Source organism: Cervus canadensis, chromosome 28 (assembly GCF_019320065.1).
Source record: "Cervus canadensis isolate Bull #8, Minnesota chromosome 28, ASM1932006v1, whole genome shotgun sequence".
Lineage (NCBI taxonomy): Eukaryota > Metazoa > Chordata > Mammalia > Artiodactyla > Cervidae > Cervus > Cervus canadensis.
This window is the reverse complement of record NC_057413.1, coordinates 31,070,624-31,090,033: the sequence shown is the minus strand read 5'-3', so window position 1 is coordinate 31,090,033 and position 19,410 is coordinate 31,070,624. Positions and strand designations below refer to the sequence as shown.

The 19,410-nt window shown below is 39.6% G+C and overlaps 1 protein-coding gene across 1 annotated transcript in view; it reads left to right on the top strand.

The window, feature by feature from the left end:
- LOC122430107 (contactin-associated protein-like 3) overlaps nt 1-19,410 on the top strand; it is a 191,998-nt gene that overhangs the window by 94,992 nt on the left and 77,596 nt on the right. Inside the window, exons 4-7 of the mRNA XM_043450906.1 lie at nt 4,308-4,455; nt 13,797-14,000; nt 14,926-15,101; nt 16,167-16,310. Coding sequence (XP_043306841.1) covers nt 4,308-4,455; nt 13,797-14,000; nt 14,926-15,101; nt 16,167-16,310 — 672 coding nt within the window. The remainder of the gene's footprint in view (nt 1-4,307; nt 4,456-13,796; nt 14,001-14,925; nt 15,102-16,166; nt 16,311-19,410) is intronic.

Here is a 19,410-nt window from a genome sequence, read left to right as displayed (position 1 = left end):
ACAAAAAGAGAAATCCCTTTTGTTGTAGAGTATTACCATCATAGCAATCTGAAATACAGTTTGTATTCAATAAAAGAGTCCTTCAGAAAGAAGTAATAATGTATAAGGAAAGTTTAAAAAATTAAATAGCTTTCCTAGGAAATAATTTCATTTCCTAGCTGTGCTAAAATAAATATCAACTTTACTTCTTGGCTTCAATCATAATGTTGGAATTATAGTGAATGTAGAAAGTGATGTTCCTTTCCAGTTTACCTGGATGTCATAGATATTATGGAGTAGGAAATGGCAACCTACTCCAGGATTCTTTCCTGGAAAATTCCATGGACTGAAGAGCCTGGCGGGCTACAGTCCATGGGGTCACGAAGAGTTGACACGACTGAGCACACACAGGCAAGTGCTTAGATATTGAACCTCAGATAAAATATTAAGAACAGCTTGCAGAGTCTGACAGATGAGCTGTCTCTGCCAGATGCAACAATAATAACCCAATATCAGCCACAGCCGTAGTCCTTGCAGCCGTGACTTCTGGAGCATTTACCTATAGGTAGGCCGTGAGTGGCTTCCATTTCAGACATTTTTCTCAATTAGTACTCCAAACTTTAGAGTACATTTTATCAAACTGGTTTTGTAGACAAAAGAACTGTGATTTGCAACAGACAATATCAGCTTAGTACCACATCCTAGGCAGTGGTGGAGCTGAGAAAATGCTACTTCTACGCATATCAGCCTGGGGTCCAATATAAAGTTGGGGGGTGGATGTTCTTGAGTTCTTCTTTGGAGTAGAGAGGTGGTGAAAAGGGTTTACCTGATTTTGGCATAGCAGTTGTTAACATTGGAAAGAAAAGATGATTTAGGTCAAAGATTTTACTTTCATTGAACAAGATAAATAATCAAGTGACCTTATGGTGTCATTTCATTCATTAGCCAAGAGGCAGCACCACAACCTCTGGAATATGCATTCTCGTTACATTTGAGTCTTCTCTTTTCTTATTTCCATTTGTTTATACCAAGGAAATCTCCCTGGTGGTGACAGTTCACAAGCTTGATTACCAATTTGGCTTGGTTTGATCTGGTTGTTAAACCTGGCCCATCATTCTGCAAAGCTAAATAACTAGGCAGAGACCATTCCTGGTTGATTTAAGGAGTCTTGCTCTCTGGGGGCATAAATGCATCTGGCTGTTTGTGTTAACTGCATGGCAGGTTAGGTGGGTTTGTCCCTCTGCTGCAAGTGAGCATGAGAAAGCATCAACCTCTTTTTGTTCCATGAATTTATTATTATTAAATGGAGGTCTGTTATGTGACATCTTTGATTTCTGATTAATAAAATTTTGTGAGATCAAAGAGTGCAGAATTTGAAGGTAGCCCACCCCAAAATAACTCTACGTTTTATGTTTTGGCTATTGGTTCCAAAAAATTGGTGGAATTTAGATAGCTTTAACATTTGACAGTAGTTTTCAAAAGAGACACATATACCTAAGAGACCTTACACTTTGTTTTCAGAGCTTAAACTGGTCAGGTCCAATTGCATTACCTAACCAAACTTCGGTCCACTTGCCCACATGCAGTAAATCCAATCTACTGACATTGAGTTGTGGCGAAGGAAAGTAAAGCATTAATTGCAGGGTCCCAAGCAAGGAGTCCCGGGAGGTAGTGCTTAAGGAGTGATTAATATTATATATATGAAATCTGGAAAGATGGTACTGATGAAATTATTTGCAGGGCAGCAGTGGAGACAGACATAGAGAACAGACTTACGGACACAGTGTGGGTGGGAGGAAGGAGCGGGTGGGATGTTTGGAGAGAGTAACATGCAAACATATGTTAACATATATACAATAGACAGCCAATGAGAATTTGCTGAATGACTCAGAAGACTCACACCATGTTGATGTTGGGCAGAAACCAACACAATACTGTGAACCAATTATACTTCCATTAAAAATAAATATATATGCATTTTTAAAAAGACCCAAACTCCCCAGTGGCTTTCAGGGGAAGATTTTTAAAGACAGGTAAGGAAAGGGGGTTGTGAGGTATGTGACCAGCTCATGGACATTCTTCTGATTGGTTGGTGATGAGATAATCAAGAGTCAACATCATCAACCTTCTGATTCCAACCAGTCTGGGATCTATGTGCTTATGGGCAGCATGTACAGTTAACTTCTTCCACCTGGTGGAGGTTTTTATATTTTCAAAACAGCTCAAAGGACATGGCTCAAAATATCATCTGTGACCCTTGAGGAGGTACTGGAGGTCTTTAATGGCTAAACTTGTTATTTTGCTTTATTTGGTGTTTTTTCTTTTCTTTTTTTTTTTTTTTCACTTCTATGATTAAATTTACTCTTGGAACTCGGGGAGGGCCTGGGAAGCTAAGTTTCTCTATGGACAGGAGACAAGTGGAGGGCATGGTGCAGGGGAGTCTCTTCCAGGAAGGTCCCGTGTGATCCTGCTGGTTTCACATGGTTTCTCTTTGAAGGCAGAGACAAAGGAATTCTTTACAGATGACTTGTGATGGTCTTTCAAATTGTCATGAAACTTCAGGACAGAGATTGATGTACAGTTGTTAATGTACCAAGATTGGCAAGATGGCAGAGGTGAGAGGGAAGTAGATTCTATAATAGGAGGCAGCTAGATTCATTTCATCTGAAACCCACCCATCATTTTTTAAAGTACAGTAAACTCTGGGGCTCCCCCAGGGGCTTAGTGGTAAAGAATACACTTGCAATCCAGGAGCCACAGGAAACGCAGGTTTGATCTCTGGGTTAGGAAGATCCTTTGGAGAAGGAAATGGCAACCCACTCCAGTATTCTTGTCTGTAGAGTTCCATGGACAGAGGAGCATACAGGGGCTACAGTCCATGGGGCCGCAAAGAGTCAGACATGACTGAAACGACTTAGCTTTAGCTCACGCACAGTAAACTCTGGGCTTCCCAGGTGGGAATCCTGGGAAGTGGTAAAGAATTCACCTGCCGAGCAGGAGAAGTGGATTTAACCCCTGGGTCAGGAAGATCACCTGAAGCAAGCAACCCACTTCAGTGTTCTTGCCTGGGAAATCCCATGGACAGAGGAGCCTGGCAGGCTACAGTCCATGGGGTCGCAAAGAGCCAGGTACAACTAAGTGACTGAACAGCAGAACAGTAAAGAGTATTAAAGAGAGGTTTGCCAGGATGACTGGAGAAGTTGCATTGGAATGCACTTCCTGTGTGTTGGAGATTGTACTGTGTTTATGCAAGCTTTATCGCCTACATGTAAGTCTTTTTAAAATGAATAAGTCATTAGTATCATTAGTAACATATCTCTAATCGATGTATGTGTATACAACAACATCATCCATTTTTTGGTTTCCCTACCTTCTGATATTTACATTAAAAGGAACACCATACTCCTTATAACAAGTTTCTTTGCCCTCATGCTGACCCCTTCTAGCGTGAAGCCAGATGCCCGCGGTGAGAAATCACACTTCTTATCTGTGGCAGGTGGCGTTGCTGTGTTTCCCCAAGCACCTCCTAAATGCAGATAACTTGGGGCAGCCTGACAAAGCACAGTGAACACAGATCAAAATTTTAATTCCCATGACCTCATCCTGGTCACAGTGGAGAATAGCTATCCTGCCGGCACAGACTCTTCATTTTCTTAGGCTTGAGTTTTGCATTGGTGGCTCACCAGTGAAGAATCTGCCTGCAACGCAGGAGACGCAGGTTCAATCCCTTGGTCGGTAAGAGCCCCTGGAGGAGGGCATGGCAACCCACTCCAGTATTCTTGCCTGGGAAATCCCCTGGTAGGCTACAGTTCCTGGGGTTGCAAAGAGTCGGACATGTCTAAGTAATTAACATTTTTGCATTTATAAGTTAAGGATTTTGAACTAGAACACTGGTCAGATCCCCCCCACCTCTCAAATTTTAGGGTCTAGGATTCCTTTTGTACATCCTTCAAGCTGACATTGTGCTTGTTTGTCCTGGAAGTGAGGCTGTGTGTCTTGACTACTTGGAGATTAGGAAATGATTTAGGTGGGGGCTGAGCAACTTTCTAAAAGCAAGTCTTTGAAAGCAGCAGGTTTATAGCCAGTTTAATGGTGCCATTGAAGCTTAAACTACCCTACAAATAAGGGAAGTTTAGATGATGATGACTAATCCAGGCATTGAAGAGAGATTGTCACATGCCTCAAATGTTAGCAGAGTTGCTCTAAAGTAGCCATGAATTTGCATACTAACAAAGTGAAGGATCGTTTGCTCATTATTAGTCTGTGAGGTGAGAGCAGGAAGATGGTATTATGCAGACACATTGATTCCTTTCTCCGTTTTCTCTCAGGGTTTTCCAGGAAACACAAATGCAGACAGCGTGGTACACTATAGACTCCAGCCGACCTTCCAAGCCAGATTCCTGCGCTTCCTGCCCTTAACCTGGAATCCCAAAGGCAGGATTGGGATGCGGATTGAAGTGTATGGATGTGCCTACAGTAAGTGGTGCTTATTCCTCAAATGAAGTTTTTGATGGAGTGTTGTGTTCTAAACACCAAATTGAAAGTGGAACTTGACTTTTTCAGCTTTTTAAATATCTGTGCAGGCAGCACTGGTTTTATGGAAAGTCTTGATAATATTACAGTTATTTTAAGGTTGACTTCAGAGGAGGACCAGAAATGAGCCTTTAAATCTTAGATTCTCAGAGGTTAGCTGAGTACCTGTTATAGAGTGGGCACTTCATAAAATGAACAAAGCTCAAATCAAGAGCAGTTATATTTATTGTGATTGATGGTTCTGTCTTCTGCTGCTGGAACGATCCTCCTGTAGGAACACAGGTGAGAACAGCTGTCCCCGTGTTCCCTGGTCCCCATGGGGACTCACTTTTCTCTCTACTTGCGTCGCTGTGGAAACTTCTTTTGAGCATCATTTATGTTTTATGTCTTCTGGCTTTTCCCCACTGACAATGAAAGAAAAGATGCTGGCAGTCAATCTGAGCATAAAAACAAGCATAAAAGCATTCCATGAAATACATGGGGGATCAAATCTACAGCTGCCATTTTGAAGGTCTAGAATATACTGGTATTTTTTAAGTGAACACAAAAATTAAAAAAAATTAATTTAAAATATAATCTTCTAGAAAACTGGAAGATTGACCTGAAGAATCAGTTGGCTGGGAACATCTTGGGGTTTTTGTCCTACTTCATTCTGTCCCTTTGTAGAGAAGTGTGACCATAAGATATACCACACACAGGATATTTAATATGTCAGATCCGACCTCCTGCAACATTTTCTCATTCAACTCCCACTCTAACCAAATGAATTCAGTATAGTAGTAACCTCACTGTTTCAGAAAAGAAAGAAACCAAACCTTTGAGAAAGTAGATGTTTGCGAGAGCTATTACATATTGGATCTAAGATTTAAAACTGTCTTTTTTCCTCATTTTGTATTCACGACTACCATACTATTCAGACATTGATTTCTTTATTCCCTCACCTGTCATATATGAATTTATTTATCTGCAGAGAACTGGATTGTATGTGGAGGATGCTTCTGAGATTATTTATTTCTTTGTCAGGAGTTTATGAGAAGTCATAAAATTATACAAAGCAAATATAACATATTGTAACATGATCATGGGGCATGGGGAATAGAGGGGTTGGGTTGGAAAAGGAAACTTTTTGACATTCAATTTTCAAAGTAAAGGTCGTGGGCAGTGAGACGGGGGTAGGGATGGTGCTTATAAGATGAAATGACATATATAAACTGGGGGAGTAGAAATTTAGTGTTCTTGTGGTGCAGGGATGGATGTGGGCATGAGTTGTGGAACAGTGGAGATATCAGTTCCACTTTGATAACCCCCCCACAGACAATGGGTGGTTCTGGAGCTGAGGCTCACCCACGCCACCCATCCCACACTCAAGGGTCACCTTTAGCCTCTGTTCCATACCCCTTCCTAATGGCATGTTCTATTTGGCTCTGCTTCCTAACCCCACCTCACTCTCTAGTGTTTATGAGTCCATGGACCATTCAGCATAGATGATGCCGGGTTGCCTCCCTCTTTCTGCTGATCATTTCCTTCCATCCTTTTGGTTCTGGGGTCTGTCAGAGTGCTCACTGCTGTGATGGCCATGATGCCTGATATTTAGAGTTTCTCTTTGATCCCATGAAATTAATGTCTCCTTCTCCCATTTACTCTGGAAGCAACTTCAGGTTTACCGACTTCAAAGCAGAACATGTTCTTTGATGGGGATTTGCCGTTAGCTTGATGTTCTTGGTGAGGAGCTACTACTCCAGTTTCTTGGGTTGGAGGTCAGTACCAGGGAGATCAAAGCTGCGTGTCTGGTGCCTGGAAGGGCCAGTTGACTGTACAGCTGTCTTGGACCCTGCCTGCCTCCTAAATTCAGCAAACATGAACTGCTGGGCACAAGGGACTCCTAGCATAAAAATGCAAACAGGAAATAATCATCACTTGTAAAACAACACAAAATATATTCCTCAATACTAGTGGCTCTGCTTTGTCTTCATTCTTATTATTAATAATGATTCCAGTGTAGCACTTTGCATTTTTATTTTTGGCAGTAACTTAATGTGATTTGGTTTATAGCTCAAAGTGATAATTATTCTCTTTTTTCATGTGTGCTTCCTCTGCCCTGTTGTTAGTGAGAGAATGTCCAGATTGCTTATTTCTTTTCAGTTTCATCTTTTTACATTCCATTTACAGTGATATTTACTATTCCTATAAACACTGCGTATTTTCATGGCTTCTTGGCTTGGCATATATATTTTCACTAACTGAAAAGCCCTTCCCCCATTTCTAGAGTAAAAGTGGAAAGTGTCAGGTCTTCTTAGAGTCCCTACTGACCTACCCACCAAGGCCAGGGTCTGGCATGGGATTCCTCACTTTCCCCTGCCCCTCCCCTCTCTAGCATTCCCATCCATTCAATGTTAACATTTCCTATGTACTTGTTCTAGACTCTATATTCTACCCAAAACTGGTCTCTGAGCTTTCATCCCATTTCATGTTTTCAACATTTACATACAGTCTGACCAATTCCAAGTTGACATCCTTGATACAGGTCTCTGAAGCCCCACATATCTGGCTGCTGCTGCTACTGCTAAGTCACTTCAGTCGTGTCCGACTCTGTGCAACCCCATAGATGGCAGCCCACCAGGCTCCTCCCTCCATGGGATTCTCCAGGCAAGAATGCTGGAGTGGGTTGCCAATTCCTTCTCCAATGCATGAAAGTGAAAAGTGAAAGTGAAGTCGCTCAGTCGTGTCTGACTCCTAGCGACCCCATGGACTGCAGCCTCCCAGGCTCCCCCATCCCTGGGATTCTCCAGGCAAGAGTACTGGAGTGGGGTGCCATTGCCTTCTCCACAGACATCTGGATAATTCTCCACATTTCGCCATCATTTCTTTAGTGAAGCTGCTGGTCGTCTTTTGAGTCTCTCCTGCCGTTGGCTCTGACTCCACACGTTCATATTCAGAGTCGACTCAAGTCTTCCCTTGTCGTACTGCATCATATCAGCCCCACAATTGTAATGCAACTTTATGTTCATCACTGTGTTTATTGCTGGAGTGAGAGAGGGAAGAAAGGCAGAGAGGAAAGGAGGGGAGAAGAAATGAGGGGCATAGTTCATGAATTCAGAAATGTAGCCTAGATAGGCACAGAATGGGGACCCCCATTGGGGTCTACAGTCATCCATGTGGCACTTCTGTCCTGTGTCAAATCATTCATTGAAAATCAAATGAGTTAAGAGGGAAGAGAAGAAGGGAATAGAACATGTACTTGCCTGTTTTAAAACCGTGTGTTTATTTTACTTAAAAAAAAATGTTGATTGTTGCAGTGAAAAATGTTCTATGTAACAACCACACCATGTGTCAATGTTTATAAACCTGATCTTAATGTCTCTGAGCAACTGTTCTATGTAATGAAGGGCTTTTGTGGGACCAGATCAGAGGCTCTAAATGTATCAGCATTAACTTATTCTCCTTACTGACAAAATGGCAAGCATATGTGGGGTTTTCTTTAATAATATTGTTACTGATACATTTATCAAAATATAGCCTCAGTTAATAAAGCAAATGTTTATAACATGTGACATTGGAAAAACACTTCCTATTTTTCAGCTAAATATCACATTTCCCCTACTCCTTTTGGAATGTATGTTCTGTACTCTTACATAGAGGGAACCATTGCTTTCTGTTTCAACACATAATGAGTGACTTCTGTGTCAAGTACCCGAATTGTTTAAATAATTGAATTATATACAAAAGCATTTTATAAATATGAGGATTTCTTGTAAAAGTTAAGTATGATGCTAAGTGGTAATTTAATGCATTATTTTGGTGTTTTCATTCAAATAAATTTAGTGGATTATTTGTATTAGTTGTGGGCATATAGCATTTGATTTGTTCTTATAGGAGTACAATAACAACAATTTTATGCTTAGTGGGCTGGTGGAAACGAGTTCATCTTAGCATTCATCACCAGTAAGCCCTGAGACATGAAAGCTGGCTTCTGCAGGTCATGGCATGATTGGTGATTTGAAGCTCAAGGGAGCCTCTACTTAGCGGAGATTAAACTCAAGGAGGACCACCTACGGTTCTCCCCCATTCATATTTGGAGAGCTCATTACTGCTGACTTACTGAGCAAAATACTCTCTATCCCAAAATATGACTATCTTTAAAATTTTTGCATTTTTAAATCTATAGCTTTTACAAATCATGTTTCAGTATTTAGTGCTAAATTTTAAAATATACATATATATTGACTTGCCAATTTGTTTTCAAATATTCCGATTAGTTTATGAATACTTGGTAGTGAATGATATTTTATAAAATAAATTCTGTTTGATGAGGCTTATTATAACTGAGTTTCCAATCTGAATATTCTGTGTGATCATGTGTATTCTTAATTGTTGGGTGGGCTTACCTGGAGGGCTTCTTGGTTAACACTGCAGCCCAGTTTTTGAACCATGGTTGGCGACTTTCCAATGCCTATGTGTAAATTCTGTATAAAGAGTATTTGTTCTGTGATAGTTTGATATCTAGATGACCTTGATTCTTTGCATTCTTTCTTTCCAAACCCTTTCACCAGAGAAGAGTCTATGTTTCTCCTATCTCCATCCTGAGCTCTAAGACATTTCCTTGTCACTGTAGTTTCCTAGAAACCCACAGTAAGACATTCGATATTACAGGTGCAATCTGTTTTTTCATGGTAGTAGAAATGAGAAAGTGAGGGAAGAACTGTCAGTTCCAGGAGGGATGGGCCATGTCTGTCCCCTCCTGTTTTGTCCCAGCATCCAGCAGAGTTTGCGATATTTGCATCAGCATCAACTGAAAATAAAGCTGTGCTTGTGGAATGGACAGAAATTAGTTTGGGGTTGGGGGATAGGGAAGATGGAAAGAAGTGGTCTTTTAATAAGAAAATTTCATTATGCCAAAGCAAAATCCTTGCCAAAGTAGAATTTGAAGCTGTGGAAGACTGTATAGAAACCAGTCTTTTATATTATACACAGGAATATATAGCCAGGAGCAGAAATATTGACCTATTCTTTACCTCATAAAATATATATTCAAGAATAATCAGAGTATATTGAATTATGTAATAGGAAAGTCAACAAAAATAATGGCATTTGTGATTTCCTATATAAAATAGGATTTTTGATTTTTCAGTTATAGAAAACTAATTTCTATAGTTATTTATATTATATTATATTAAAAAAAAAAGTCTGGTTGTGAGTTCATTCTTACTGCTTAACCATCAGGAGCCAGGTCCAGTAATAATCGCTACATGGTTCTGCTGAGTGGGGCATGGCAAACTTCTGTAAAGGATCAGCCAGCAAATGTTTCTGGCTTTGCAGGTCCTTGTACTCTCTGCCACCTCTTCTTTGTTTTCAAGCTTGATTCTTTTTAAACAAATCTTGAAACAGTTCATGGGACTGTACAATAACGGGCTAAAGCATGATGTGGATGGTTTCAGATGAAGAGAAGCTTAAAAGTCCGGGTTTCTAAAAGCAAATTTTGAATTTTATCTCTTTAGTAACCTCTTCAATTGAGCTCAAGTTATTATCATTTAAAATTTTAGTTAAACTGTTACTAGATACACGATTTTTAAGTGGTTACATATCTGTATTATAATTTAGTCACTTTAGGCTTAAAAAAAATCTGTCAAAATACATGTTGAATATGCCTCATAAAATATAATTTGATGACTCACATGTGGTTAATTGTTCTAGAAACTAGTATTAGTGATTACATTAGAAATAGAGTCAAAACATTAAGAAAAAAGAAATTTTTTAAAGCCATGTTTTTGTGTTTCTATTACATAATACATTTTTCATGACTCCATTTTGCCTGAGGAGAATATTCCGGGAAATATAATTTAGGTGCTTTAGAGCAGTGATTCTCAAAATATAGGCACAGATCAGCCACGTCAACATCACAGGGGACTTTTCAGAAACCCAGATACTCAGGGCCGCTCCCCCCCTCCCCAAACACACACCTGGTCAGTCAGAAACCCTGAGATGGAACCTATCAGTCTGTGTTTAATAAACCCTCCAAGAGATTCTGAGCCCTAGAAGATGAGTATTACTATTACAAAGCAATACAGCAAGAGGGAAGACGAGGAAAAAAATAATTCAATCAAAATAATCCTGGGAAAATCACTTACAAAAAAAAATTTATTAGCTGACTACAAAACTAAGCCTTAATTATTAGCATTGCCTTTCAGTGACACATAAACCATACTGCAAAAATGTGAAAGCATTTAAATTCTCTGCTAACAAGTTTTCATTAGCTTATTATTATCTAATACTCTAAGGGACACATTTGAATTTAACATAATTATGTTTTCATTAATCATGTTTATTTAATTATGCAACAAAGAATAATTGTTTGATTATATGGCTTAGAGACAGAGTTCAGTGTTTATATATTTTACATTTTGTATGTGAATCAAAGAGAAGAGGTGGCAAGAATACACAGAAGAACTATACAGAAAAGATCTTCATGACCCAGATAACCACAGTGGTGTGATCACTCACCTATAGCCAGACATCCTAGGATGTGAAGTCAAGTGGGTCTTAGGAAGCATCTCTACAAACAAAGCTAGCGGAGGTGATGGAATTCCAGTTGAGCTATTTCAAATCATAAAAGATGATGCTGTGAAAGTGCTGTACTCAATAGGCCATCAAATTTGGAAAACTCAGCAGTGGCCACAGGACTGGAAAAGGTGAGTCTTCATTCCAATCCCAAAGAAAGGCAATGCCAAAGAATGTTCAAACTACCTCACAATTGCACTCATCTCACGCGCTAGCAAAATAATGCTCCAAATTCTCCAAGCCAGGCTTCAACAGTACGTGAACCATGAACTTCCAGATGTTCAAGCTGGATTTAGAAAAGGCAGAGGAACCAGAGGTCAAATTGCCAACATCCATTGGATCATTGAAAAAGCAAGAGAGTTCCAGAAAAACAGCTACTTCTGCTTTATTTACTACACCAAAGCCTTTGACTGTGTGGATCACAACAAACTGGAAAATTCTTAAAGAGTTGGGAATACCAGACCACCTGGCCTGCCTCCTGAGAAATTTGCATGCAGGTCAGAAAGCAGCAATTAGAACTGGACATGGAACAACAGTCTGGTTCCAAATTGGGACAGGAGAACATCAAGGTTGTATATTGTCACCCTGCTTATTTAACTTATATTCAGAGTACATCATGAGAAACGTTGGGCTGGAAGAAACACAAGCTGGAATCAAGATTGCCGGGAGAAATATCAATAACCTCAGATATGCAGATGACAACACCCTTATGGCAGAAAGTGAGGAAGAACTAAAGAGCCTCTTGATGAAAGTGCAAGAGGAGATTGAAAAAATTGGCTTAAAACTCAACATTCAGAAAACTAAGATCACAGCATCTTGTCCCATCACTTCATGGCAAATAGTTGGGGAAACAATGGAAACAGTGAGAGACTTTATTATTTTGGGCTCCAAAATCATTGCAGATGGTGACTGCAGCCATGAAATTAAAAGACACTTGCTCCTTGGAAGAAAAGCTGTGACCAGCCTATATATCCTATTAAATAACAGAGACGTTACTTGGCCAACAAAGGTCTGTCTAGTCAAGGCTTTGTTTTGTCCAGTAGTCATGTATGGATGTGAGAGTTGGACTATAAAGAAAGCTGAGTGCCAAAGAATTGATGCTTTGAATTGTGTTGGAGAAGACTCTTGAGAGTGTCTTGGACTGCAAGGAAATCCAACCAGTCCATCCTAAATGAAATCAGTCCTGAATATTCATTGGAAGGACTGATGCTGAAGCTGAAACTCCAATACTTTGGCCACCTGATAGGAAGAACTGACTCATCTGAAAAGACCCTGGTGCTGGGAAAGATTGAAGGTGGGAGGAGAAGGGGATGACAGAGGGTGAGATAGTTGAATGGCATCCCCGACTTGATGGACATGAGTTTTGAGTAAGCTCCGGGTGTTGGTGATGGACAGGGAAGCCTGGCGTGCTGTGGTCCATGGGGTTGCAATAAGTTGGTTCAGTTCCGTCCACTGAACGACTGAACTGAACTGACTGATGTGAATCAAACTTCCACATTTTCAAAAGGTACCTGCTTAAAATGGACGATTCTTTTTAAGTTGTGAATATCAAGGGTTTTCTGGAAATAGTTAAAGTGAAGTGAAGTCGCTCAGTCGTATCCGACTCTTTGTGACCCCATGGACTGTAGCCCACCAGGCTCCTCCATCCATGGAATTTTTCAGGCAAGAGTACTAGAGTGGGTTGCCATTTCCTTCTCCAGGGGGTCTTCCTGACCCAGGGATCGAACCCGGCTCTCCCGCATTGCAGGCAAACGCTTTACTGTCTGAGCCACCAGGAAAGCCCAAAGATTGAGAGAAATGAAAGTTGCTCATTCATGTTGGATTCTTTGCAACCCCATGTGCTTTACAGTCCAGGAGTTCTCCAGGCCAGAATACTGGAGTGGGTACCCTCTCCCTTCTCCAGGGTATCTTCCCAATCCAGGGAGCGAACCCAGGTTTCCTGCAGTGAAGGCAGATTCTTTTCCAGCTGAGCCACAAGGGAAGCGCTGGAAATAGTTACCCTGAATGAAATGCAGGTCCATGTACAGGTTGGACACAGAGTACATAGCAACAGTGTACCAATGACTGGCTGTAGCAGAACAACCTTCTTAGTGCGCTTGAGATACAACACAAAATAGGTGTGCCCTTTTGTGCTGTCCCTGGACCAAAATGTTGTCATAAAAATACATGCCTGTTTACTGAGAACCCTTTAATATGGTCTGCAGTAGTATTTAGTATATCTGATGTCTTTATGTGTGTCTTTTACGGCCAGACAAAAATATATTAAAGTGACTGCTTATGTGAGAATTGTTAAAAGTCAGAGTTCCTGGTTCAGAAATAATTAAGCCATTTACATTGAGTGACACTGATATTTAATTTCTTACCAGTCTGTGAGAACTAGTATAGCTTTTCAGAAAAACAGAAATGTTGAATGATTATTAAATGTACAGGGAGATTTTATTCAGGATAGATTGACTTTAACTTTTTTCCTAATCTTTGTTATTTATAGGATGGAAATAGGCCAGTAAAAGATAGGAGAAATTGAAATTAATCAACATTTCTAGATGATACATTTTGGGGAAGATGTGAGAAAAGGCAAACAGTGGAGTTGAGATATGCCAAATACGTTAGATACGTTAAACAAGCCAGAGATATGCTATGTATGTATATGTGTGTGTTGACTTACACATTTCAATGCACTGATAAGACTATATTATAATTAGACCACATTTTAATGTCTTCCATTGTAGGATCTGAGATGGTTCATTTTGATGGGAAGAATTCTTTGCTGTACACGTTTAATCATAAATCCATAAATCCAATCAAAGAAGTTATTTCTCTGAAATTTAAAACCAGAGAGAACAATGGGATTCTACTCCACAGAGAAGGACCAGATGACAAACACATCACCCTGGAGTTAGTTAAAGGAAAACTCATCTTATTCCTTAATTCAGGTAAAAAAAAAAAAAAAGTGTTTCGGGAAATACTATTTAGATGAAAGTATCTTTTATGATGAATTTTTCTTCACAGTTAAGTAGTTAATTTAAAACCAGAGTACTTTTGGATGTGAGGGTGATCTGGCTTGGCTAGAAATGTGTTCCCTTCCTCCCTCACAGCTCCACGTGCGTTCCTCCCAAATCTGTGCTCTTGGTTGAGGAGGACCACCTTCTCCTCTAGAGGAGGGCCGTTCTTTGGTCAAGGGTATATGCATAGCTTTGCTCCTTTGCTAGAACCTCAAAACAAGCTCTCAAGGTCCATTTGCAGGAGAACGTAGGGTTGTCAAGCTTCCAAGACTCCAGACACATCCAGATGAGGCATTCCATGTGGCAGTCTGCCTTTCTTTAAAAAACAAAACAAGCATAAACAAAAAAGAACACTTTGTGAAAGAAAGCAGATCCTATAAATGATTATTCTGAAGACCAGAGCTGCCCAGGCAAATGGACACATGGTCGCCTACAGTCGAGCTCTACTAAGAATGACATGTGTGATCCTCAGTGTGCTTTTATGTAAAAAGTTTTATTTCTTGATAATCATGTAAGATCAGTAGCAGATGTTCAATAAATAACCTGATAGTATCATGATGACAAGGGTGGCTTATCATAAACTTTTGAAGTAGTCCTATGAATGAAGACCTAGGAAGAAAATATTTTCAAGAAAAATGAAAATTCAGTACATAATAATAATAAAACAAGTTAGATAGAAGATGTTACTCAATATCAAAGAAGATTGTATTTAAGATTAAGGTAAAAGCAGCTCGCCAGTCCTTGGGATAAAAGAATGTAAGGAAAGCGTAACTGATGTGAGAAATGCTAAACCTGAAAGCACTGATCATGGTATTGAGCTAGACGGAACGGTGCATTTACACGTCTTCCTTTTCAGGTCGTGCTAGCTCGCCCTCGCCGGATGCTCTCATGCTGGGCAGTTTGCTGGATGATGAACACTGGCATTCTGTTCTCATTGAGCTCCTCAATACAGATGTCAACTTCACTGTGGACACGCACACTCATCATTTTCGGGTGAAAGGAGAGTCCAGCTATGTGGATCTCAATTATAAGGTGTGGAATAACTTTTTAAGTATTACAGATTTTATCATTTGATTGCAGCATAATCTTCTATAGAAAATACTACTACATTGAAAAATTCCCTTTCCTACTAATTCAGAATTCTGATAAAATATTTCTTGTGTGTGGTAACTTCACACTGGAAGATACATGCTCAAGCTATTGAGACATTTTATTCCTTACAGATGTTAGTCTTCACATGAGAGTAAATAGTTGTTAAATTTAGGAAATCCATACATGAAGAGCTACCAGTTCAACAAAGAATATTTTTAAATGCATTTGTTCACACAGTTCCTCTGTATTTCATCTGGTGTTTGGCTGCGAATATTACCTTCGAGATTTCTTTGTTTTAGGGCAATCCTAAACAGAATTAGCTACCTAGGATAATTTAGAGAAGTAATCCACATATATTCCAATCTGAATTTTTTAAGTAACAAGAAGGCCAGGAGCACACATCTCAGAATACTGTTTCTTGGGGTTTTTAAACACCTGACAGGATTTGCAGCATGTTGCCCATGTGTGTCTAACATACACTGAAATGCATTGTTTGTTCTGCCAGTTCTGCTGAGCACATCTGTCAGCAAACCAGGTTTCAACATTCACTTGGTATGAGTGGCCTCAGCAGCAGGGGCCAGCTGGCGATTCTGGTCTTAAATGATATTATTAGTGGCTTTGTAATTCTAATCTATCAGAGTCGTGGCAAAGAGCAGGATCCCATAGTCTAGTTTATAAAGTAGAATATCCTCACAGTAGACTGCCTTGTCACACAAATCGAGATTTACTGTGGGCATAAAGATCGATATTCCCCATCAACAAAAATGACAGAACTATATGAATAGCAGCAAATTGTAGGAAGGACATTTAATATATTTATCTCAGTGTAATAAATAAAGCATTGGTAAATACATATAAAACCTCCTTTGAAATTAGCATGATAATATAAAATAATGCCAAGCAGATTTGAGACAATTACCACTATACCTGCTAATCATACATGTTTAGGCAGATAATCAGAAAATCATTAAACAATGTTATTTATGTCATTTTTTTCTTTCTAAGATCAGCTTCGGAGGGATTCCTGGACATGGAAAATCAGTGGCATTCCCACATAAAAACTTTCATGGCTGCTTTGAAAATCTCTATTATAATGGAGTGGATATCATTGATTTGTCCAAGAAACACAAGCCACAGGTCCTCATCATGGTAAGAAAGTCTATAGGCAAGTTCAAGAGAAAATGAAACTGCAGTTTGATTGATTCAGCTTTAAAATATACCTCTTCTGAAGGCAGGGAAGGTACAAATCATGTGTATAGTTATCCCTAGATATCCTTGGGGAATTGGTTCCAGGACCCCCGAGTTGGAGCAACCCAAGGATGTTCAAGTCCCTTGTATAAAATGGCACAGTATTTGCATATAACCTAGTCATATCCTCCCATATACTTTAAATCAACTCTAGATTATATATAGTACCTAACATGATGTAAATGATATGTAAATAGTTGTAAATACAATGCAATTGTTATGTGAGTAGTTGCTGGTGCTGGTCAAGTTCAAGTTTTGCTTTTTGGAACTTTCTGAAATTTTTCTTTCTAAATATTTCCCTGGTTGGTTTGTTGTATATGAGGATGCAGAACCTGGGCATACAGAAAGCCTACTGTACTTTTTTAGTTTATGTGTGGTTTCATTTTTCTGTGTTTGTGGAAATAGATGAATAGTTTCACAAAAATGTTAAAGTACAATCATATTAAGGCATTTTAATGCAGTGTTTTTCTTTTCAGTAGGTTTCTTCCTTCTTTCTCCATATTCTCCACATGGCTACAATCCCTCTGTCAACTGGGATGTTACTAAGCTAACATTTGTCCTTCCTTGTTTGGTCCATAGTAATGGAATCCTCTATAGATAGATAGACTCATACTCACACATGTATTTATGAATCTGTATGCTTCCACATTTGACATTGTTTACAAAAAATCATTTTATAAAAGTTTTTCTCCATCTAGATTTTTTGATTCAACAATACCTTGTAGGAATTCTTTTCCATTATCAGGAATAGTTCTACATTAGAATGTCTACATCACTATCCATTAGGAAAACGTACCATTATTTATCTAGTCATTTCCTACTCAGGACATTTGCTTTACCTAGATTTTTTTTACCACTATAAGCTGACAGTTGCACATGTATGCTCAGTACAGGGCCTTCCCTTTTCATGAGATAAAATTCCAGAAGTAGAATTTCTTGGTAACAAGTTTTATATAGTTTTACATTTTAATAAACATTGTTGGATTGCTTTCCAAAAAGCTATAGCATGACATTTTCCACCAGCAATGTATGTTAGAACCTTCCATCACATCTCAGCCAGCCCTCATGTACCCCTGCCAGCTCAAGGAACATGAACTAATATCTCTTTGTTACTTTGTGTTTATGGGACTACTGGTGAATTAAATAATCTTCTCACTTTTTTTTTGTCCATTTGGACTTGTTTTTCTGATCATTGTTCACTCTTATTCTTTTGCCTAATTTTTATTTTATTTCTTTAATTTTTGGTCAATTTACAAGACAGTTTTATATTTGATAGATAACCCTTTGTTATTAATATTATCTTATTTATATCATATATTATAATATATATTTTGTATATATTATGTGTATTATGTTAATATTATATATTCACATATAACATATACTCTCAGATCTTTTTGTGAGTCCCTTGTTCCATCCCATTGCTATGTCTATCCCTACACCACTAACACACTGATTTGCTTACAGTAACTTCACAGTATGCTTTGCTATCTGCTAAGTTCTGTCTCACTGGTTTTTTATTTGCATTATTATCTTTTGGAGAGGAAGAGTAATGTTTGAGTATGTATTCTGCTATCTGAAATCTATAGAAAAGTTTTTATCTTCAGACAAAATTCTTGTAGAGGGTTTAATTGGAATTATATTGAGCCCATCCTGTCCAAGCACTATGATTAAAAATAGTCTGTTCCTGGAGCAGTAGACATATTGTAAGGATTAAAAATATCTTTAAAAACAGAATTATATACAAATAAAAACAGCCTGCTAGACAGATCAGATCTTAGGCTGGGTGATAGCCTTGGGTGATTTGGTTTGTAAGAAGTTCAGAGAAGAGACCAGCCTACCTGTGGCAGGACCAACCTGGCCACACTCTTATCTTCAGACATGCAGAGCACATGCCCTGCCTATAGTCAGATGTAGCTATCGCCTGAGGGACACACCACTTCCAATCACGTTTACATAGTCAAGACAAGCACAGGAAAGCTCCTGGAGTCAGTGACCCTTGGTGCTAGCCTTCACGATGGGAAAAGCATCCAGCGCCTCAGGAGAGGCACCTGTCCCTTATGCTGTGTCCCACGCCTGGCATGCCGCCACTGTTCAGTCACTCAGCCGAGTCTCTTCACGACCCCATGGACTGCAGCAGCACGCCAGGCCTCCCTGTCCTTCACTGTCTCCCACAGTCTGCTCAGATTCATGTCCATTGAGTCTACAGTGCCATCCAGCCATCTCCCACCCTCTGTCACCCACTTCTCCTCCTGCCCTCAACATCAGGGTCTTTTCCAGTGAGTCGGCTCTTCACATCAGGGGGCCAAAGTATAGGCGTTTCATCATCAGTCCTTCCAATGAATATTCAGGGTTGATTTCCTTTAGGATTGACTGGTTTGATCTCCTTGCTGTCCAAGGGACTTTTTAGTCTTCTCAAGCCCTATTCAAAAGCATCAATTCTTTGGTGCTCAGCCTTCTTTACGGTCCAGCTCTCACATTGGTACATGACTACTGGAAAGACCGTAACCTTCACACCCAGCATTAAGTCTGAGAAAGATGTGGCTCAGGATTCCTTTGCAAATGCTTGGTGATGGAGATGGACAGTTCCTCAGAGACTCAGAAATAGGTTTGCCCAACTGAACAGCACTTTTTCTTTTCATTTTTATATTTAGTTATTTTTGGCTGCACTGGGTCTTCATTGCCCTTTCATTGCTGTGCATGCACGGGCTTTCTCTAGTTGCGGTGAGTAGGGGCAACTCTCTAATTGCATTGCATGGGCTTCTCATTTTGGTGGTGTCTCTTGTTGCAGAGCATGGGCCCTAGGGCCCACAGATTGCAGTTGGCTTAGTTGCCCCACGGGATGTGGGATCTTAGTTCCTGGACCAAGAGTCGAACCCATGTCCCTGCATTGACAGGCAGATTCTTAACTACTGGGCTACCAGGGAAGTCCTTGAACAGTGCTTCAAAGGACCTACAACGTAAATCTGGATTTAAGTTTGATGGGGAAGCCTCATTTTAA